This window comes from Pezoporus wallicus, unplaced genomic scaffold (assembly GCF_028554395.1).
Source record: "Pezoporus wallicus isolate ANWC-B61680 ecotype Strahan unplaced genomic scaffold, APGP_CSIRO_Pwel_v1 contig_2871, whole genome shotgun sequence".
NCBI classification, from domain to species: domain Eukaryota; kingdom Metazoa; phylum Chordata; class Aves; order Psittaciformes; family Psittacidae; genus Pezoporus; species Pezoporus wallicus.
In genome coordinates this window covers 3,531,939-3,555,623 of record NW_026640775.1, presented here as the reverse complement: position 1 = coordinate 3,555,623, position 23,685 = coordinate 3,531,939, and the positions used below count along the sequence as shown (strand labels likewise).

The 23,685-nt window shown below is 40.4% G+C and overlaps 1 protein-coding gene across 2 annotated transcripts in view; it reads right to left on the bottom strand.

The window, feature by feature from the left end:
* APPL2 (adaptor protein, phosphotyrosine interacting with PH domain and leucine zipper 2) overlaps window positions 1-23,685 on the bottom strand; it is a 35,875-nt gene continuing 12,190 nt past the window's right edge. Inside the window, exons 3-21 of one of the 2 annotated variants that reach the window (XM_057420555.1) lie at window positions 20,759-20,818; window positions 20,230-20,301; window positions 18,236-18,323; window positions 16,249-16,290; window positions 16,072-16,130; window positions 14,979-15,125; window positions 12,691-12,773; window positions 8,679-8,837; window positions 7,470-7,658; window positions 7,112-7,154; window positions 6,977-7,033; window positions 6,776-6,864; window positions 4,987-5,139; window positions 4,813-4,865; window positions 3,508-3,682; window positions 2,843-2,879; window positions 2,574-2,714; window positions 1,846-1,893; window positions 1-1,076 (exon numbers count right to left, since the gene is read on the bottom strand). In XM_057420555.1, coding sequence (XP_057276538.1) covers window positions 948-1,076; window positions 1,846-1,893; window positions 2,574-2,714; window positions 2,843-2,879; window positions 3,508-3,682; window positions 4,813-4,865; window positions 4,987-5,139; window positions 6,776-6,864; window positions 6,977-7,033; window positions 7,112-7,154; window positions 7,470-7,658; window positions 8,679-8,837; window positions 12,691-12,773; window positions 14,979-15,125; window positions 16,072-16,130; window positions 16,249-16,290; window positions 18,236-18,323; window positions 20,230-20,301; window positions 20,759-20,818 — 1,824 coding nt within the window. In that variant the 3' untranslated portion in view covers window positions 1-947. The remainder of the gene's footprint in view (window positions 1,077-1,845; window positions 1,894-2,573; window positions 2,715-2,842; window positions 2,880-3,507; window positions 3,683-4,812; window positions 4,866-4,986; window positions 5,140-6,775; window positions 6,865-6,976; window positions 7,034-7,111; window positions 7,155-7,469; window positions 7,659-8,678; window positions 8,838-12,690; window positions 12,774-14,978; window positions 15,126-16,071; window positions 16,131-16,248; window positions 16,291-18,235; window positions 18,324-20,229; window positions 20,302-20,758; window positions 20,819-23,685) is intronic. The other variant, XM_057420556.1, reaches the window with a different exon arrangement.

The following is a 23,685-nucleotide window of genomic DNA, read 5'->3' as shown; positions in this document are numbered from 1 at the left end:
TATTGTAGACTTACAATCTAGCATTTTATTACTCAGTTTCTCAAAACCAAATATTGCTGGTAGATTCAGCTGTTGCGTATCACCGTAATGTTAAAAATACAAAGAATTCTTCTTATAAAAGTACTTATTTGTCCTACAGTTACCACTTCTGGCAGCTTTGAAGAAACCTAACCATAGAAACAACTGCAAACAACTAACATGCCCCCTTCTCTAACAACTCCTGCTGTTTGCATGTCAGTGGTATTTAGAATAATAGATCAAGGAGGTACATTCTGTCCATTATTTAATTACAGATGGTGTGAGTGTGGTCCCAAGGAGGGTAAGAGTAGGCACTTAGATTTGTTTTGTAAGATTATTCTAGATGCAATATAAAAATAGATTATATTAATAGGAAAAATTTAGTTTAACAAATTGTTTTGTAAATAGGCTAGCACAAAAGAGAAATCTTGTTACACTTAAAACTAGACTAAAAATAACTTCATCTGAAAACAAACGTAAATAGTGCATGTTTAGCCTTCATTCAGATACACATCATCATGCAAACTATGGAAATTGACTATGGTAGGGAATTTGAGGCTGGGTATTTGTTGAAGGAGCTGATGTTTGGTACCGATTTCAGTGGAACTGTATACTGCTGGCCAGGTCAAGGTGAAGAAGCGTTGATAACCCTTTGTGGCTGACAGCAGTGCTGTCCCAACTGCCAGCAGCAAGGGGCTAATGCTGAAACATTCCCGAAGATTGTCTGCTTCCTGGGCACACCTCCACACTGCACATTCGCAGATGCGCAAGTCCTGTTGCTGTTCCACTGCAAATCCTGAGGAATCTCCAGTGCAGATACCCCTCTCCCTCCAGCAGGAAGATGGGCACTGACCTCCTGTGTGCACGATGGCTGAAAACATACTCCCTGCTGCTCCTTCTCCCAGGCTGCAGGAAACTACAAGAGTCTGTTACGCTTCTGATTCCTCCCCTTTTTCACGTATGGCTCCGTCCTCTTCTGACTCATCATTCAGAAGAATGAACTTTCCATCGTTTGTGAATGGCACAGACTTCATTAGCTGAGCTAGTGCTTCTGGATCCTGAAGGGAAAAAAAAACCAGAAGGGAAGTCAGCAGGCTGCAGCACTCTTGAGGAGCACACACTTCTCCCAGCACTTTGCGACTCTTAGTAAGGTTCTGCAACTCTTATGACAACCTTTAGGCTAAAGATTTGAAATTTATCCTTTTTGGTTCAAGTAAACCCATCCTTTGAGTATGTGAGGGGAACAGTCATTCACTTTGAACTTCTATTTTGCTGTTCTTATCTGACATTGCTAGAATTACTGAAAAACAGTAATAAAGGGGAAAATAACTGACTACATTAATTATTATACTTGTGCTTATTGCTGTGACTAAAAGCTTATTCCCCCAACTGAACTGAAATCTTAGCAGCAAAAATATACAGCACGTGTTGATGTACTAGCATCACATCTTTCTATAGGTAAAATTTCTCTAGTTAAGTAATGTTGCCATTTATTTTAAGTGAAAAACACTTTACCTTACAGTGTTTGGGGTTTTTTGACAACTTTACTCACAGCTTCCATTCCAATATGACCAACTGAATTTGTATAGTTCTGAATCAGATTTAGGGTGGCAAAACTTTATCTCAAATAAAGCTACTGAAAAGTCAAACTAAATTTATCTTCACATGAACTCCCCAAAGGCTGGGTTAAATAGAGTGGTCAGAACTTTGGCATTAGGAAGAATCGCAGTTCTCCTTTCATAGGCACACCAGAGGTACTTAGAGGGTGCCACCCAAAATAGAATAGGATGGATCACAATGCAGACACGAAGAATGAAACAAATTTACCTTCTTTGCCTCAATGATTTCTTTTCCCAAGCTAATGGCATAGCAAATCTAAAACAAACAAACAAGAAAAGGTATATGTATGTAAAATTCAGGTTTGGGGTTTTCTTTTGTTTCTTAATTGGGCCTAAAACACAGAAGTGTCAGTGCACACCCAGTCTTAAATACAGGTCTAACAGCAGAGGTGGAATACCCCTTGACTATGCTAACTACATAAAATGATGTTGGGTTCTGCTTCAAAGCTCATTTAAGCTGGTAAATCATTGTATTCAGTTCTACTCACCAAACTTTATTTCCAAACCCAGGGCATCTTTCCAGTGCATGTAAACTGATGTTGTTTAAGACAAAAATTCTCCAGCACATTCCTTATTTGTAATAGTCTGTTGTTATCCCATCGCAGTGTATTGTTTCACCATACCTACTGGTGTTACCACAGAACGGTTGCCCTGTCTTTTGAAAGCTTTACAAATGTGCATGTCTTAACATGAGCTGATGTTCACACTTGTTACTGCTCGTGCTTGGCACGTGCTTCCCCCCGTCCCCCGTTCCTCCTTCTGGCACATGCTGCTGCAGCACCTGTAAGTGTGATCCTTTTCAGACATAAGCTATCAAAGGCTCACATTTTCTTGACAAGAAACAGCTGCTCTTATTTCTGTAGCACTATTTCCCAGATGTGTAAACCAAGAAAACGTCTTTTCTAAATTAAGTATTTTATTAAGTGTTATGCAAACCTTTTCCCCTTCTGTGTTGCTCTCAAAAACATATGCACTCATGGATTCTTCTCCCAGTGGCTCACTGAGATGGACCACAAAGCCAAACAGTCGCCTGTTATCCTGATGAGCAGCAAACTGTGTCACAGTGGGGAGGTCAAACTGGAAAAGTGTCAAGAAGGATTTACTTTTAACCAGTATATGGTTAGCTTGGTTGAGAGCTCAAGTTCATGTGACTTGACTATTCAATGCTGTGGTAGAAAACCAGGTTCAACACAGAAGTTACTTACACTTGTTCGTGTAACTTGGGTCTGAGGATCTATTAACCTGCAGTTGTGTGTAGGGGACAAAAGAAATTATTTTAGAGTCACTGTTAGTCATTTCCAAGCGCTGTACAATAAAAAGGCAATTGCTGTACCAGTTCTACAGATGTGGAAATGTGCAGAGTCACGTGCTTTATCAGTGATCCCAAGTTCGTTGATGACAGGGTTCAGCTTTAGACCCTGACTCTCCTCTGCCTAACCTGTGTAAGTCACAGGATCTTTCTGAAGCACGAAGGTGGTAGGCACCCTTCATGTAGGAGCTACCACACTGGCTGTAAATGCACTCCAGCTAAAATAAGTATCTTGCTTCAGCATATTCTACAGTGACAAGACTGTCCACGAGACAGCAATGGCTCTCTCTTGCTGTTATTACATCTTCAGTGCATCTTTTTTTTTTGCATCTTTATCTTTGTGGCCCTGCTGCATCCCCTAAGGTTTGGTAGGATGTTCTTACAACTTCCTAGATACTACAGAGTAAGAGAAAGACACATTTTTACACAGTAAACTTAATCCTAGGATCTTGCTGTCCTGAAGGGTGTATTTTTCTTGGGGAAACAAGCCCCAAAGTACTTCACTGATCACAAGCTGTATGAAGGGAAAAGAACATTGATAAGTTGAAGGTTTCACAGTACCTCAAGTTCTTGCTAGTGACCATGAGATGCGATTCAGTCATGCGGAATATGTTGTGGATGGCACGAGCAGCTAACACTTGTCTCATCGCTTCATAAATCACCTCACTTGTGGTATCTGACTGAACAGCCATAGAGCCTAAAAACCGGACTATGAACATCTGCTGCAAGAGTGAATCTGGAAGATAAAAGGCGTGATTTCCTTTGCTGTGCTGCCTCAGTTTTCCAGTAGGTGAAGTTATCTATGAAGTAATTTACTTTCACTTCAGAAATTCAATAGTAAACCCTGTGGGTGGTGACTGTTGCAAGCGGCGACTTCCTGCTGTGCGCCAGGCAGTGCTCTGACCCAGTTTTAAACAGTGCTTGAACTAGCAATGAGTGTGTATGTGTGAAATCACAGTTGCTTGGAAACTCTCCAACTGTAACTGGCCCTTTATGCCTTATTTGATTAGCTAGTAAAATTTACTTGCCTGTCTTATCAGGTACACGTAAAGAGTGCGCATAAACCATGATAAACTTAAGACTGTGCATAAGCCTTGACTTCTATCAAATTAACCCTTATCGTTAAGCCTTCTTACATGTCCTTCTGACCTTTCATGCAGCTGGGTCTAATGAGGTTGTCATTAAATCCTTCCCTGATCATTGACTATCACCACAAGACTCCTAGCTGCAACTTGGTAGCCATCAAGTGACAAAGCCTCTAATTGATCAGTCTCCTGTTACGGTTGGTAGTGAGCAAGGTAAAGTGGGATGAGTTCTGTTGAATGTCACAGTTCAGAGGCTGCAACAGCTGCGTCTCCATTGCTAAAGATACACAGCAGCTTGAGCCAAGTGATACCATCCACATGTGCAACATGAAATGCAGGGCAGTCACCTGAGCACTGCACTACAATGTGCTGGAGCAGAGCAGGGTGCTGCTGCTGTCAATGTGGAGGTGCCTGGCACAGCTACTCTGCTGCCAGGCAGCTTGCAGCCATCCTACCTTGCACTGGGATAGCACGCATAAGGGAGACTGTTAAGGCTTGATCAGCCTGGAGAAGACTCCAGGGAGACCTTACAGCAGCTCCCAGTGCCTTAAGGGGCCTACAAGAAATGTGGAGGGGGACTTTTTACAGGGCATGTAGTGACAGGACAAGGGGGAATGGCTTTAAACTGACAGAGGCCAGATTTAGAGACTAGGAAGAAATTCTTTACTGTGAAGGTGGTGACACACAGAAACAAGCTGTCCAGGGAAGTCTGGCTGCCCCATGCCTGGAAGTGTTCAAGGCCACGTTGGACTAATTTTGTCTGGAAAAATGAAGCACTTACCTTCCTCTTCATCTTTGTTGCTGTCTTCAGATTCCCCAAATGGGTTTGCACGCCTAAGAAGTAAGAATAAAAGCTGTAATTACAGATTCTGGTCAGCACACACATGCTGCAATACCTAATTTTCTCCCCTGAAATCACTCTGGTAAGGTGATCAATCACTGTCTCTGGCCATACCTGCCACCTCTGTTCTGGTCCAGGAATTCCATGGCAGGCAGTACAATATCAAACTGAATCGGTGTTCCAGGAGCAATGAGTTGTGTGGAGTCTTGAATGCTGGCTGATTCACTGGGAATTATTTTATCATTTTCCATATTCTTTACATTCTGGCTAAAATAAAAATGGGGAAAAAAAGTATGTTTCAGTCAACCAGTGATGCCCCATCTTTGCTCAGGAAGGGAGACAAGATTATTCAAAAATCCAAAGCAGGACTGAACCACTATCCATAAACTTAAATAAGAGTATTTACCTATTTACCTGTTATTGAGGACTCTAAAAATCTGTTTTACCTTTTTCATACCTAAAATTGCTTAGGACAAATGTAAATGCTGGCATATTAAACCTGACTGCAGATCAAAGCTGAGTGTGGGCTGGCTTTCAGCAGCAGGCTGCTATTGGCCTCCCTGCCCTTCAGTGGCCATATTCCTAGCAGCACTATCAGCTCAAACAGCAGAGACCTGGACTTGTGCCTGCAGTTGCAAACAGCCATCCTGACATCTTTTTAAGATCTTCCTTGGCCACAGTCTAGTCACAGTACAATAGTTATGAAATAGTATTACACACTGGGGCTGATTTCTTCCGGCATCTTTTCTCAAAGAGAATGAAATTCCAAGTTTCCCACAGTTACAGAAGGCTTACCTATACACATTGCTACACTGGTGCACTAGGTTTATCCTATTTCTAGAAAGTTTTCTGTCTCTTTCTGGTTGCATACAGATGTAGAAGTGACTCTGGAGATTAGCTGTCAGTGAAACAGCTATTTCCTTTTCCCAGTGAAATAGATGGCAATACTCCTCTATTTATAAATAGAGGAGCTGCACTGTGAATAAAATTAGAAAGAAATTGACTAGCATTCCCCTGGATACAGAGAATCTTTGGAATCTGTAAGCAATCATAATAAAGAGAATGATAAATCATAGCAAAGGCACTGGCCTGAGAGAGGCAAAAGAGCTGGAAAAGGTTTGCATTTCTAGAAGTAAATATCTGAAGTAAAAATTTACAATTTTCTACCAAAACTTGCAAAGAATTCTTTCCATGTTGAAGTCAGTGTAACACAAACTTGCCCTATTTGTCACATCACTTTTGAGAGCTGGATTTCAGTCCAGCGCTGCGACTGAAAGCTATTTCTGATGATGAAGTCTGGAGATTTCCCACTGAACAAGATGCTGTGATCACGTGGACACAAATAAATGATACATAAAATACATATTTTGAATATCCTAAAACATTATTAACAATTTTTGAAGGAGGGGAGCTTTACTGGTTCCCCAGGGTTATTGCTGGGAGGGTTACTGCTGAATGAGCAGAAGAGAACAACAGGAATTACTCTGATAACAGTGTAAGGCATATTGCTGTGACAGACTGACAGGAACTTCTTGAGGCACTGCAGAAGAATATACTTATACTGGGGACTGCTGCATTACTTGTATTACAAGTCATCCTCTTACAGCAAAGCACTTACAACTAAAGCATTGTGTTTGTTCCTGAAGAAACAGCAAAATCCTGCTGGCAACCACAAGAATTGTCAAAGCTGTGATGCAGAGCAATAAACGGTACCTTCAACATGCAGCATCTCTTAACATTTAGCTTTCAGCAGTAAGGAAACATCAGAAGCAGAGGAATTTGCTGGAGCACACAGGCTTGTAAAGCCAGGGCCTACACAAGGCTTTCTACTGGGTGCCTTTTGCCCTGTAGAAAGGGAACTAATGAGTACACAGTCATTAGGCTGTGCAAGTGAGAAAGTTACCTGGGGTGGCGAACTTCCTGTTTCTTCCCAAAGCTGGTAATGGGAGTCACTGCTTGTAGAGCTGTCTGATTTAACTTGATTGCAGCTGCCTATGGAAACAAGACAACAGCTCTTTGACACACCTACTTTACATTGACATATAAAGAACAATGGGAAAGCATGTTGGAAGGAACGGACCAAAAGACGGAAACAAGCTCCCACCTCTGGATTGTCAGTGAGATAGATCTGTCTGGAGATGTTGTTGATGGCACATATCCACTGGAAGAGAAAGATGACATTAAACTCTTCAAGCTCACTTGTATACAAGAATAACAACATTAAAAAAAATATTTTTACCTCCTCGTATTCTTTCTTGCTTTCTGCTTGAAGGGTTATACCCCTAAAATATAAACACAGTGTATCAGTGCTAACAGCGGACACCAGGACTGTTTGACTCCAGGTCTTACAATAATGTCACCAAGCTTTGGATCAACCATCAAAAGAACAAAAATCAGGAATAAGCTCCAGCTAAAGGATACTGCATATGCTGTTTCAGGCAGTTGTGGGGGAGGATGGGCAGGAACATGCTTTTAATTTGGAAACACCCTTCTGGAAACCCAAAAAGGCTTACTATTATAGCAAGCATGTTTTATATGAAACAGCAGCTGAACATGTAGGTGTGACTGGCTGTCCTCAAATAAAACCTGTCTCATACGCTTTGCCTGTAGGAGTGGTAATCTGAAAGCAGTATCTTCTGTCTTCGCAGTCTACAGCCATAACAGAGCAGTTGTCCAGGTCCTGAATCAATCCTCCAGCTACTGCTCCCCTTGGCTGACACATCAAGTTGCCACCTTGAGTGAAGAAATACAGCCTTTCCCAAGTTGTAGTCACCAGACCTGTTTTACTAAAGAGAAGATGCAGTGATAAAGACTCATTATTATTTAGAAATCACTCCAGACATATGTGAAACCACAAACATATCCTGACATTAATCTGAACTCTATGTCCAACACTAAGATTTTTTTTTATGATGAATCTCTTAAGTAAAAGCAGCACCTCACCTCTTCTTAGCAGAGACTAATCCTTAATGAAAGCTGGAAAAGTAAACTAACTCCTAACATCCAAAGTTAACAACATTCAGTACCTCCTAGTTAAGGAGCAGAAGAACTGAGTAACTGACATGAAATACTATTAAGCTGGATAAGAAAAAATAATTCAGTCTGAAGAGCAGCCTGAGCAATTTCAGCACAAAAAGTCATCATTACAAGAAGAATCTTCTACAAGTAGTATCTCTGAGTCCATCATCTTCCTACCTATGGAGCCCTATTATGTTGTACTCCAGCTCTTAGAATGCTATGAGAAATTAATAAATGTCTACTCACACACACAAAAAAATTACTAGTCAAATAAAATAAACTGATATTTAAACATAAAGAGGGTTACTATATGCTACCACTATACATAGCTCCTGAGGAAGCTGACGGAAGATCTGGAAAATCTGGAGAAGTAACTCCACGTATGGTACACATTCAAAGTTATGCATTTGCATTGTCAATAGAGATTTTATTTATGTAAAAGAGATTGTTTATGAACACATGTATTAACTACAAAATGTAACTGTTTATTTCTGTAAACACTGTTTTCTTTAGCCCTAAGAACTGGGAACACTTCAATGCAGAGAATCACCCCTATAGGTGAATTCAACAAGAAATAAACTCTATTTTCAGGAAAACAGTCCCAAATATCTATAATTTAGCTTCTAAATCCCATTTCCAAAGATGACAGAGATACTTAGGAGCCAAAGAGTACAACTACCACAGTGATTCAGGAGCTTCAAACATCATTACCTGAGGAGTCTTTATAACCAAAAAATGTAGCAGCTAATTAGAAACTAAACTAACTAGTGAGTAGCAAGAGTTCTTACTTTCTAAGATTAAGGTAGCCAGCCTTCTGGATAAGATTTCTGTTGATAGCAGGTGAAGTTACATCAGAATCTGGGGTGTAAACGGATTCATTAACTGCAATTAAATCCTGTTGGGATACCCTCATTTTTTCAGCTTCAGCTTCCAGCTCTCCCTGTATGCTGGAAAAAAAAACCAACACAACGAGAAAACCAAAGCCATCATTAGTCAATTTATACCAGGATACAGCAACATCTGTACGTCAAAATGAACAAAAATACCAGTTGAGATACAAAACCTTTGCAAAGGCAACAGCCAGTGCAGATTTACCAAGTGCAAATCAAGCCTGACCATCCTAATTGCCATCTGTGATGCACCGACTAGCTTGGTGGATGGGAGAAGAGCAGTGGATGCCATTTCCATTTGATTTCAGGAAGACCCCTGACACAGTCTCCCATAGTATCCTTACAGTACACAAATTGGTGTACTACAAGATAGGTAGAAAACACATCTGGGCTACATAGCTCATGGGGTTGTAATCAGTAAGATGAAGCCCAACCAGTACCCAGCTATTAGTGATGTTCCTCATGGGTCAATACTGAGGCTTGCATGTTTGCAGTCTTTAATAGGAGCTGGACAACCCACACAAGCAGATGACAACAAATTGGGAAGACTGATTGCAGACATGGTAGATTGAAGGGCTGCTGTTCAGAAAAACCTTGACATGCTGCAGAAATGGGCAGATAGGAGCCTCATGGAGTTCAGAAAGGGGTAAGGCCCTGCTGGGATGGAATAAACCCATGCAACTGTAAAGGATGGGAGGTATCAACAGAAAATAACTTGCAAAGGACCTGCGGGTCCCAGAGGACAAGTTAAACATGAGCTAGCACCATGCCCTTGTGGCAAAAACAGGACAGCCGCATCCAGGGCTGCATGAGCAAGAGCATAGCCAGCAGGTCAAAGGAAGGAATTATTCCCACCCATTCAGCACTGGTGAAACTCCAGCAGAGGCACTGTCTTGTTTTGGTGCCCCAGCACAGAAAAGACAGAAGTCAAGAGCCACCAAGATGGCCAGGAGGCCAGAACACATTGACTGAGAAGAAGCTGCCAGAATTACTTATCAGCCTCATGAAATTAAATCTAAGGGAGGGGTGTGGGGGAGGTGTGTCTCACTGCTAGCTTAACCTGATAGGAGGGGTAGTAGCTAGACCCTTACTGGAATACACAGTGATAGGATGAGAGACAATGGGCACTAGCTGCAACCACATACTGTGCGCACTGTGCACAAGAGGGAGACAGAGAGTGATGCTCAGAATTTGACTAGACACGGTGCTGAGCACTGCTGTAGCCGACCCTACTCTCGACAACGGAATGGACTATATAACCTCTTGAGTTCCACACCACAGCAGCTGTTCTCTGACTTTCAGAGAAACAATACTAGCAAATATTTGATTTCTTAATTAACTTTTCCAAACTCGAGGAGTTATTAACTGTATCCAGGCTCCTGGCAAAACTCATGGGGTGGGAAAATAAGAATACTTGACATTGCATACGTTCAAAAGTCCCTAATACTTGCACCTATGCAATAAGCAATTTTATCCCTACTTCCTATCCAAGTGGTTAAACCTTTTGAATAACGCAAGCATGTAACGCAGGCAATGTAGTCCTGTCTCTGACAGTGGCAAAAAGCCTGTGGGAAAAGTACAAGACAAGTACGTATATTTCTTCCCTGGTCTTCACACCAGTCTTTTGTAGATGTTGGTGATATCCTGTAACTGCTGAAGTAACCTAGAGACACAGCGATGCATTTAAATCAGCACTAAACAGTATCTGACTGGCCCAGGAGAAGGGGTTTTGCATCATGCTGTCTGTTTCACATTAGCTTACTTCCAACTTTTCTGCATGTTGAGAAAGCTGAGACTTCCTAAGCTCCCACATCACCTCCAAAATGAGAACAGCTGTGTGCGTCTAGCCAAGTCATATGAGAGGCTGAGTTATAAAGGCTGAGTAGTATCATTAGATCTGAATTAAATTAGCCCATATTTTGTAAGCTAGTGCTTTTTCAACGTTATCATTAACTGTCAGAATAAGAATTATTTAAATTCCACTTTGAAATAAAATCGAACAGTGCTGGCAGTTTCTTATATAGGGGCTACTTCAATGAATCTTCCAATCAGACATTTTCATTGCACCACAAACTGCTTCCAATAAAACTGCCCTTAGCATCTTCATGGTTCCAAAGACTGGATTATTCTTCCTAAGGCATGTTTCTCCCATCTCTCCAAGAGGAGAGATAGTCTCATCTCCGAGGTAGAAGGACAGAAAACTTGATAATTCCAAAGTTCTATGCATTTGTGGCAAACAGACCACTTGGTTACTGAGAATATTCTGGTTATCTGTATTCTCTTACGTGCTTTTACACTGTTTGCAATACTCACAGCATAAATGAAAATACTGTTAAATATGAGACTCAGGTTTCAATCAGCTTAAATACAGGCAAGACTGTATCCATCGCTGCTGGAATTCTATACCTGCACAATATGTCTCATCAGTTTGTGGTTCCAAGAAAACAAATCTGACAAATAAAACCCCTTTAGCCTGATTAGCAAGCAGATCTGACTCACTGCGTCCTTGTGATCCCCAACACTAAGGAAGTAGAAGAGTGGGCTGCACAGTTTTTCAGTGATTGCATAATCTTAAATCATGAAGCCATGTTGTGTGTTAGTAACTGCCAAACTACAGAGTGTCATTCAGAATTCTGCAAGCTTCTCTTCCAGTTTTTCCACAGACATCACACTCCTGTACTAGTTACATTTGATTCGTACTTTCAAGCTTTGCTGTATGGCAGACATAAAATACAGACTCAGAAAAACAACTGAGCAGCATATTTTTGCTTCCAGTTACTACCATGTACTATCCAGAATTCAAATCCTTTGGACTCTTTGGAAAAGTCCAAAAGCTCATTCTAAGGTGAGGATCCAGTGACAGGATCCTCACTGTGCCTGTAAGACACAAGCAAGATGCTCTAGCCTTACTAAATAAAGGGCACTATTTCAAGGGAGTTTAAATCTGTCCTCCAGCCTATACAAATGCTGCAGACGGATTTATTTCAGGAGTGAGGGTGAAAAGATACATAAGTAAATATAAAGGTACAGGAAGTAAAGAATCATTTAGTGAAAGAATCTACTACGCAGAACAATTACTTATAACTCTGTTCTCAAATTAACAAGTATGCGTTATTCAAAATGCCACCAGAGTCAGAATAAGTAATGATTTAGCTACAGTCCAATATGAAAGGAATGAAGCAATAATGTGAAGGACTCAGTCCAGTGTTTCAGCTGATTTAAAATAAATGATGAATGTTCTAATATGATTATACTTTAAAGTTTATGTTTACAGGGACTTAATCACAAAGCAAAGGTCAGTCTTCACTACAAGTAGAAGATGGGGGTAAGAGTAAGAAATAGGGAGTATAAAAGTGGGTCAGTTTATTGAAAACTTAGCCAGAGAAGGCTGAAATCAGTGGACTGGTACTGGATGCAATGGATACGGCTCTCTAGGACAAGGAGTTTTGTTTGCCTTGTGCAGCTACAACATCACACACTACAGGCTCTAAATCCTTATTCGAGATGTTAATGGATTATTGTTACAGTATTATTACAGAAGAGCCAGCAAGTAACTCAGAATGGACTTCAGCTCTAATGTATTAATTCTGCTAACTCATTTCAAGCCCAAATTGGATGCTTTTGTGTCCAGGTTGAGACACAGGGATGTAAGAAAACATATGAACACTTTACAGTATATAGTTCCTGACTATACTGTACAAACACTCTCTGTAGTGCACTGACAGCATTTTCCTTTGCATGTACAAGCATACTTCCTTTCCACTTGCTGCTTCAGCAAAATATGCCCAACAGTGTAATGCAAACATGGTAGGAATCTCTTAAGGAAGGCACCCTGTTACATGCTGAAGGTTAGAGTGCTATTACTCAGAAATCAACAGAATGACAAGAGGAAGCAAATGTACTGCATTACCTTTGAACCATGTCCGAAACAGATGACAAAAAGCTGTCCATTCTTTTGGAAAACATCTCTGCTCCTTTCTTAAAAAAGTTGATCTGAAAAATACAACAAAAATGGACACTAGAAGTTATCTTGGCTTTGGCATACAAATACCAGATTGTGAGGACTGAGTTAACAATGATCCCATCATGACTGATGCTTTTGGCTGGTGCTCAAACACACGGTCAAAGCAGCTGCGTTGCCTTTCTTTGCATTTTTCACTTTTGCAACTTTCCACCCTCACACACACATAAGCTACTGGCTGCTGACAGATATGTTTCTAACAAACTTGCTAAGTATCTGCAACAAGGGAAGAGGCAGTCTTCTCCCACACCGGCACTGGGCAGAATTGGGTCTAGTGGTGTTGTAAGCCACTGCGTGCAGTGCCACCATATCAAACAGAATGAGGCACAAGCCATCCATTAGATTTATTTGTTCAACCTGGACTACCAGCTCCAACCTGGAAATTTTAACAGTGCTAAGGCAATTGTCAGTCAGGAAAGTGATAAAGTGTAGCTGTGCCATCAGAAGCCTCCAGGACAATCACTTATGTCAACTAGAGATTTGCCATGGATTTTGTTCTACTGAAGGGGCTAAAAAAAGCTACTAAGGCCAAAATGCACATTTTAGGACAGAAGATGAATTCACTTAGCTGGTATGGCTCTGCAGGCATGCAGCAGCAGCACTCAGTGTAGACTTGACCTTGGGTAACCTTCTGTGGGGCACACAGTCATCATTAGGGCCTACTGGCAACTGTGTGAAACATGGACATGGCTAATGCATGTTTGCAATTAATTAGCTTAAAACAATAAAATCAGTGAACTACTCTGGAAAGAGATATAAAAACAAATTCTTGGTTGTTAAGCAATATATTAGCCATTTCATTCAATTTTATTTGTGATTCTGTTCCTTTCCCCTAGCCTTCGGACTCTGGATTCCTTTTACCGGGAACTCAGATTCTGACAACCACGTTACTGACCAGACTCCCTTTACATACAAAGGAGAGAAACCATGCTCTCTTAAAGAATGGTTTACCTATTCTATTTCAGAAGTCTACTTCAGGAGGGAAGAACTTTAAATTCACTGATGATAGACTGACACGCCTACCTTAGATGTTGATGTCAGTTTTCAGTCAAATAAACCCTGTATTAGCCACTGCTTCTTCCAAAAATTCTTTATGATCTGCTTTCATTGGGAAGGTGAAATATTAGACATGTTTTGAGTAATTAATAAAAAAAACACATACTCAGCCTAAAGGGCAGTTTGTGGTATTTAAGCATCCGTATCAACTGGCTTCTAGCTACTCAGTCATTCTCATGATGACCCAAGCGCTTCCTGTATAAAGCACTCAGATATGGCAGTTTTGCCAGGTGAGTTCTATTTGGCTTCCAGTAAAGGAAGCTAATGCAGTTGTTCCGCTTACTGTAATTAGAGCTGAGAAGCAGTGTGTACTCCCGTGATCGGGAAAGTGACCGAATTCTCATTTATTACCTATTTTATATGGGTCACATGATCTGCAAAAGACACAGGACAATGGAGATGATGACCCACACTACAATCTCAAACAGAGCACTGCATCCAGTTTTCGTTTTCATAGCCCAATTCTCATTTTCCCAACTTTCTTTTATCAATGTCGATGCACAACACACCATTAAAATGGGTGGTAATTGGAATCAAGTGCTTTGAAAATACTAGGATGTCTCCTAACATCCTGGAGAATGACATTATTAGTATTAGGCACTTTACAGAGCTGAGAAGCACTCTATGAAATTGCTGGCAGAATAAAGATTAGAAAGAGGATTTGCCAGCCTTATACTCAATCCACTCTACTGTTCTGTCATTCCAGTTCTCCAGAGCATGCTCTGTTCCCTACCGTGCACACTCCTCATCAGTATGCTGAACATTATGTGCTGGGAAGGGAACTGCTACATAGGAGAGTTTGTGCAGACAGAGTAAACAGTGGAAGCAAATGCTGCTGCACTGATAGCTTAGCTGTGAAAAAAAATTAAGCCCAGGCTGATTTTGCATTTAAGCGTACTGGGGTTTTTTTCATTGGTGTCTTTTCTTAATATCTAAGCATTCGACTATCTCCCACAAACAAAATCAGTTGTTAGCATCCAGGCAAGCTGAATAAATGTTTTTCCCTCCGCCGGTACGGTGTGTAAGTTCTCAAAAGAAGAAAAAAACAAAATTCCAGGACTACAATGTTTTACCCTTCCCACGGAGGTGTCCAAGACGTACAGACACTTTCCTGTCCATACCTGTCCTCTAGTATATCCTAGCATAGGTTCCATCATTGCCACTCTCTTCCTGTACTGCAGAGCATTCAGGGCACAGTAATATTGCAGAGATGAAAGATGCTGCTTTCTTCTTGCATTTGCCACTTCTTTTGCCACTTCTGCCTTAAGCTGAATAAAAATGGATAACAAGGCTGACAGTGTTATTGTGCATATGGATACATTTACAGATTATTTTCAAATTGTCTTTAAACAACTCTTATTACAGAACTTCTCCGCATTGAAATGATGGCGGAGAAACTAAGAAAGTAAACCCAAAACTCAAAGCAAGTACTTCAAGCCCTTCTCTGGCAAGATACTTAAGCATCTGGGGAGTTCCTGTGACTATAAACTATGTAACTACCACAACTAAAATTCTGTGTCTGATCTCAGTGCAATAGATTCATTTGCAGGTGAGATCACAACACAAGCCTACAGATGCAGAATTCAGGGATTAATAATTTGCAATATGATATATCACATTCTGTTTTGTAAATCACTTCCTTTAAAGGACCCCCATGCAGAACTGATGCTCTCTTAGGATAGAGCAAATCACACACGTTTTGGCATACAGGGATATATTTTGGAATGGTGGTCCAGAGGGCAAAGAAGAAGAAATGTAAAACAATGCCACCAACAGAATTATGTACTGTAAGTGGAATGACAATTGATATAAAAAATTCCATCAGGAAGGTAGATGGGAAACAGCAGACAAAAGGCTTCACGACAGTTCACAATGAATTGTACCCAGAGATTCAGCATCATCACATATGCTGTACAACAGTAGGCCTACGCAAATCTATTTATAGCCATTTGGACTGCCTCTGTCTGAAGAGCTCTCCTGGATCTGAAGGGCTCTAGTTCAGCACAATACCTGATCATTGCCTAACTTGGAGAAAACAGGCATAACTTTGTTGAATTGCGGTTTAAAAACTCTGTGTCTGCTTGGGAACCAAATCACAAGTACTCTTGAACTACTGCCAATTTAACTGATGAACTCTCTGAAACGCCCAAGTGAACAATGATGCAGACGGAACGGCTGATGGAAACTTTTCCTCTTCCCTTTCACGTTTGTTACCTTTTCATTTTCTTTCCTTTTCGGTAACCTGCTATACTTTGCCATGGACACGTCATGTTCTGTAGACAAGGAATATTATTTTTTTTAGAAATGTGATGTGTGTATGCACAGTTTCAAATGGTTTCTGTGATATAACAGGTGCCCACCATTAGAAACAAACAAAACAGGGAAACATACCGTTGCTAGCAAGGCCAAAAAGATCCTTCAAAGTGCTTACTTCTGGAAAACAGAAATCAAATATTCAAAGTAAAACCAGCTGTAAAAACCTTGTTCCACTGAGACCATTTGTGGCACATTTAATGGCTAAATCACTCCAATCCTTTCACAGCAGAGATGCACAGGTTGTTCCTGTCTTGGTAGTGATAAACCAATTCAGCTGCTAGAGAAATAAACAGGCAGATAGCAAAGTAAAAGCCAAGTTTACCTGATTGAGCAAGTTATCTCTATGAAAAAGACTGTTTATCTGCCAGTGAAATGTACCCAAAGCAGCACCATATGTTTGTTATGACAAAAGGAACACTGCTATCATAAAGATTGCCAGTTCTGAGTATCTTCCTGATGATCCTTACGTGACACTGGGAAATCTATTGTCCCAGAGACACATGAACTAAGCACTTTTCCTGTACATCTTCATCAACATGTAACATTTTGTGCTAAATTCCTCTGTGGAAAGAAACATGCATCTAACACATATGACTGCTGGCTATGATGCTTACATTGCAAACACTGAGTCTCTGACACAGGTAACTCAACTTTCACACATGTTGGGCACAAGCTCTCTCAGCACCCGTATGTATGCTGCAACTGGCAAAGACCTTCTCAAAAAGCTACAAAGAAAGCACATTCACAAGAACAGACATTATGCAGCTTTGAAAAGAAAAAGGGGAAATTGCAGGATATCATCAGGGTCTCTGATTATCTGCCACAACCTACTCATTATTCACCTTCACTCCTCCCTTTTCTCCCAGAACACTTCCTCATGACTGATGCAGAAAGACAGAAATTCTTTCCAGGACCGACTAACTTGTACCTAGATGTTTCTACAGAAATCAACACATAGACATAACCAGACCAAAAGTAAAAACAGGAACACTGTTAGTCTTCCTTGCTTGCTTGTTTAATCCTATGATGAAATTTTAATTGCAAGCTTCACTTGCACTTTCTTTTTATGTCTTCTTTTATTAACCAGGGGGCAGAATCCAGAAACATGGCAGCATAATCACTATATCAGTGAAGCCACATTAAAGATGTGGGAAAGTGTTTACAGATCCAAGATCTTACCATCCAAATCCTGATTTGTATTTGACATTCTATGATAAACCAGATATCCATTAATAGAGACACCTCGATGTCTTCACAATTTCAAATGAGATGCTGTGATGCAAGGAACCTAAACCAGCCATTATTCTGCTGTAGTTGTTTTGTCTCCCATCAAAATGATGTCTTTAATAAGTACATAAACAGCACTGAGATTAGCAAGATGAGAAGTGGGCTTAAAAAAAGGCAAACACAAAACAAAACCAAAAACCTGCAGTTAAAATTTAAAACTCATGTTTCTGTTGCATGCATAGGTTAGAGTGTCCTTGACCTTGAATATGAACTTTTCAAATGACATCACATGTTTGCATTATTGCTTTGCTATATGAATTTCCAAGTTTGTGTAATCAGGTTACATGGAATCACCCTTGGCTGGCAAGGATTTAGAGAGGACTGATTCCTTAGAAGGACAGGAATAGATTATACTCTCAAGTCAAAAAAAAACATTCCTGTTTGTACTTTTCAAACAAACTCAAACTTCTGAAGTGAGACAACCACTGTTTGCAAGCCAGATGCCCTTCTGAATTTCCCTTCTTTAGGCAATCATAACACCAATGACTTCACTGAAATTATACCAGTGTAAAAGCAGAGTGACCCAGCAAAGAAAAAAACTGTGTATTTTCAAACTTGCACCATACAACGCATAAAATGTGGTGAGCTTGCAGTGTTTATGCCCGAGTAACAGCACATACCCATCAAAGAAATTCTGTAGCGGAAACTAAAAAGTAAAACCAAAACTTTTCTGTTCAACACAGAACAAAAGATTACATGGCATTATGTCTCAGGTTAGTATGCAATAAGCAAGAAGGAACACAGGAGGAAAAATAAAGCTTAGAATAAAATTTACCTGTGAGATCCTTCTCCCGAAATTGTATTATTGGGAGAACCATTGTATCTGCAAGCTGTTTTGCCAGTTCAGAATGAAGAATATTGAGCTAAAACAGAGAATAAAGGCATGCCCTAAGACACAGTGTAAATAAATTCATAATTTTAAAAAATAACTGCATTCTACGGCCTGCCATTTGTGTCCAGAGACAAAAAAAGGATACAGAATCATAGAATAGTTAGGGCTGGAAAGGACCTTAAGATCATCTAGTTCCAACCCCCTCTGCCATGGGCAGGGACATCTGCCCATGTACTTCCAATGTACTTCAGTGTTTAAAATACATCTCTCAAGATATCCAACAGAAACTGGGATTTTCCCCTAAATGCTTAATTCCTGCCTGGTGTTTTCCAAGGTTCTTTTCAATTCTCACATACTGTATTAGGGCAGTTCACTTAGCCGTTAATTCTAATGCTTAACTCAACAGGATTTAAACTTTAAGTAGCCTTTGTTAACCAGTTTTTGTTAGCCTTCATACCACAGAGTTACAGTCCCACTGCCATGACTAGAATCTCTTTCCATTCATAAGAGTTACCCAGGACACAATCACAACAAGGGGTAACCACAATGAAAGATCCCAAATATTTCACCTTTTGAGCAGTTTCCTGTTCCTGTTTTTGCAAGTGTTGTTCTCTAAAATTAAGCACACCGAGATATATTTTAAAGCACTCATGTGATTCTGTTTAGTATGAAGGCAAGGCTCTCACATCAGCAGTGGACTGCTAAGAATATCAGATGGGTTCAGGCAGGATAACTAACAGTCACGCTGCTAGAGCAACTCATACTACAAACTAGGAGTGTGCAACAGGCTGACATGATATGCTACTAGTCCTCTAGACAGGGTTATGTGGGTAAGGAAGAAGTCATTATTTCCCACTAGATGCTACAAAACTAAATGAGGGCAATTCAATGCCTGTAGAACAGAAAACTGAGAAACTGGTATGGGGGCAGCTAACACACAGAAAAGCAGGCTGAGGAATGGAGCAGGTTCTTGTGAGGGAAAATGTAACCAACAGAACTGAACAGATATGCTCTCAGCTTTCTGCTCCCAAATGAAATGGTTCTCTTGTGCCTGGGAAAGAGAAACTTCTTGTTTTGATGTATTCATACTTCATATAGACAAGTACAAGACTTGTGACAACAAATGCTCTTTCCAAGTATCCCCCAAGAGCCCATGCGCAGTTGGAGAAGCCTTAGGGATTCTTCTCACTAACTTGTTGAGAATTATCCATGGGCTCTACAGTTTTTAACTTACTTTTTGCCCCACAGTAGACTAATAAGAACACTTTTCTGATGGCACAGCCCTGCTCACAATAGAGAGAGTGATGTGACAAATGATACTTAAGCAATAAGGACCTACATACTAAGACTATATTGAAATGTTACATGGGCAGGTCTTAACAAAAGCATTTAGGAAGACTCCCAGTACTTGGCAGCAACCTACAGGAAGTAGAAGTGCTGGGTGCATGCAGCTGTAGGACCTAACCTACCTCCAGCAGGCATTCCTGCAGCCTCCCCTAGACACCTCTATGTTCTGCACTCATAGCAACTAAATTGCAACTTTACTAGTTCACTGCTGCTCTGCACCGATCCTTGTCAAGCTTTGTCTCAAACTGCAGTGTTTAAAACTTAAATATATAAATGTCATTTTAAAATGGAATTAAATAAAAAATGGCCCCAGACTAGATGACATGTCCTGTTTCAGCCTCTTTTCTATTTCCCTATTTAGGAGGTTCACCTTTGCTCTGAGGACAGCATATGGGACAAAGCCACAGAAACACATCTTACCATTATAGAAGGGTGATATTAAACTTCCTCATCCCCAATTAGATGATTCTATAAAACCCAGGCACAACCTAGCCTTCAGTGGAAAGGCTCAGAAGCAAAATGCTGAAGATCAAAAGAAAATCCACTAGTATTCTATATTGTAGAAATAGAATATTGGCAATTCAAATTACCTCATCCACAACTTTTGAAAAGTAATGAAGGGTGGATATCACTTCTTCATCTCCTTTACCTAAGGCAAAATGCTGAAAATAGAAACACGCATTTGGTCCATAAAACAGTAAAATGAGTATAAAATACGACGTGTTTTACTACACATACTCCTACAAAATGCAATAAATGATAAAGCTATACAGAAAACAGCAACTCAAATATTCTTTTACCCTGCTCCTCCTGTTTTAAATGACTGGATTTTGGACAGCACGTTTAATCCTTATTGTACTCATTTTAAAGTCACAGTCACACAATGGGAACAAACAGGTTTGCAACTTCATAAATTTAGTAATGCGCATTTTGCACCTTTTTTTAAGATTCTCAGAAGTGCCATAACTTCCCTGAACATCCTGGGCAATTTTACAGCTGCCTTCACATGAAACCAAGTAAAGCAAATGCCCTAAACTCTTCTGGAAACCACACTATTTACACAGACTTCTTTGCAAGTGCTGAGGCAGAAAAGAAATCAAAGTCATATGTTGAACATACCTGCTTTTCATAGGCAAGGAGCTGCTTTGAAAGCTGTTGTGTGGCAAGACACATTTCATTCTGCAAACAGAAGTGACATGTTAGTAGAAATAATGAAAGGTCTTTAGCTCTGCTGTAACTACCAGCTTCCTGAATGAATCTGCAACTACTTACACAAGGATTCAGCTGTATGAAAACTAGTCCCAAAACACCTGCATAGAGAAGCAGCAGTGACAGGTATGTTTCAAACCTAAACACACAATTTCAGTTCAACTACTTTATTTAGAGGTAGGATTTGGGATTTAGTTTTGGGTTTCCTCCCACCTACCAAAATAACAAAACTAGAACAACCTCAAACATGTCAGCTGTTATAGCAGCATAAAAATGTTTCATGTTGGTTAACCAACTTTCCCCCAAATCTACAGCAATGAAGAGAACAAGTAGATGTGCCTTTATATAATACATGCATACTCAGGGAATCTACTGATGTAATGACAGTGTTTTAAGTTGACACAGGACTACAGAACAGCACATAGTTCTGTATTCTCATGGCTAAACTTGCCAATGACAGTATATACATCCTCAAGATATGCTTATGTAAAGAAAGACTTGTAGGGAAGGTATTTAATTTTGCTTAAGAGCTGGAAAAAACAGACAAGGATTTGGATATGTCACTCTTTAATCAGAGTATTCCTAACACTAGTATGTCAAGTCCTCTGTCCCCAATTTGTTATCAATTACTTAGAACTGGAATAAAAGAAAAAAGCAAAGGGGGGAACTGGGATCTGTCTTAACACCTGTCAGAACCTTTTCTTCCACAGGAATTCACAAAATCACTTCTAATTTAATTTTACACCTTAACATTATCTGTTCCTTTCTCCAAATACAAAAGGCCATTAGCAGTCTGTATAACTCAGAGCAATCTCTGAGCTGCTTTAATAGCACCTTTTATGCTGGGGTTGGCACAGAAAACCATTAAAACTGGGACAGAGTTTATGTGTTCTCTTAATGTCCCTTGTCGTCCTGAGCAAGTGGAGCATGGCAGTTAGTTATCTGGGCCAGAGATTCTCAAACACACTTAACTTTGGCCTGAAGCCACCTCTGACATACTGCATTACAGCCTGGTGCTTCTGCACCACCTTGGTGTACCTGGAAGAAGGGTTACTATAGAGAGCAAGGCCTAAACATTTAGCCAGCGTCTTAAGTGAGCCCAAGTGCTCAGAAAGAACAGAGACATAGCCACAGCCTAGGTAACAGCAGTTGTATGTGAACACAGGGCAGGAAAAGATGAGTGAGCTCATTCTGACCATCTTAAAACACTATGGGAGATGGGAGAGCAGAGGCCTTCCAAGGTACAAACAAGGGCTCAGAACCGAGTTAATCTGGGTCCAAACTCAGATCATGTGCACCCCATGACTGTTCCCACCTCACAGTGATGGATTAGTCTTGTTTCTTGTCTCAGACCAATTACTAATGAGCACTTACATAAAATAATAATGCCAAGGTCTCATGTAAGAGTTGCAAGTTTGTTGTGCAGATTGTGTAGTTTTTCTTGTGAAAAAGGCTGTATGCAAACACTTGGCATTTAAGTATTTCCAAGCCCATGAATGGAAAAGGATGCTGTGCCTTATAATAAGGTAACAAACCTTGTTAATGGCTCAGGCAAGGATAGGAATGTGCCTGACCTATACGCTTCGAGGCTGTAAGAACACCTGAGAGACTTTGCACCTTCAAAGTGGGAGGTAGCAAGCAATGACCTGATGATGGGAAGGATGAGACTCCTTGCATGCAGACAGATGACATCTGTAGGGCTTGTTTCTTTGAATGCCTGTAGGTGGTCTGAAGATGAATTTAAGATCACAAAAATAAGCAGGGGTTCTCAGACCCGGGATCTCTTTCACAAACACAATCTCAAAGACAGAGCTGAGCAAGGCCTGAAAGAAGACCAAGTCTTCATACAACAATTGTGAAGACACCTGTCAGTTGTACAGCTGGGTCACGGCAAGATAAATCTTTTGAAATAAAGTGAGTATTAGAAACACGCCTCTTTTTTTCTTTTTTTTTTTCAGTTGACTTATTCCTGTAAAGTCTGCAACTGTGTGGTCTGTTCTGAATCCGAAAAAAAATGCTTCTGCTTTAAGCTTGCTAACAGTAAAAGAAGAGTTAGAATAATGGGCTGACACCAAAGGCATCCTATTCCTTTGTATTAGCCATTCTCAAAGCTCATACCAATTTGTTTTTAAAGACTATCAGATCCTCAATTTCCTCACCCGATATCCAAGGAGTAATAAAGAGTATCATTATTCATCTGTGTGGGACAGTTCAAAGATGGGCAGTGCAAAGAGGTGTTAAGTTAACAACATTATATCAAGTGTATGATTAGGTGACAAGAATCACACATAGACCCCAAGCAGACATTCAAAGCATGCTACTCTGGGTACGGAACAAAGTAAGGGAAGGGCCTGACACAAAATTTACTTAGGGATTTTGGGACAACAGCTCCACACTTCACTGATATCCCATTGATGCCAACAGGTCACATTTTTCATTTAAAGGCTTGGTTCTTTTTGACAGAACACCACAAACAAACTTGTTACTCAGTCCCTGCCAATACGGAAGAGTTAATCTGAGTCCTTCATCTTCCCTCCCAACCTCTGCCAGCCTTTGCTCCCATTAGAAGTACAAAATCATTCATTGTATCACTAGGAAAACACACAAAACAAAACAAAAACCAAGCACACATACCAACAGCTGTAAACAAATCAGATTAAGCTAGCAAACTGAAACAGCCACATTGCATAAGGAACAGGAAGCAGGCAAAGTGCTCTGCTGACCTAGTAGTAATATTGCATTGCTAAGCACACTGGGAAATCTGGGAAAGTTTGGCTTAATCCTCCTCTCATTTCTTCCTAATCAGCTTTCTCCCCTCCCTCCCGCTACTAATCAGT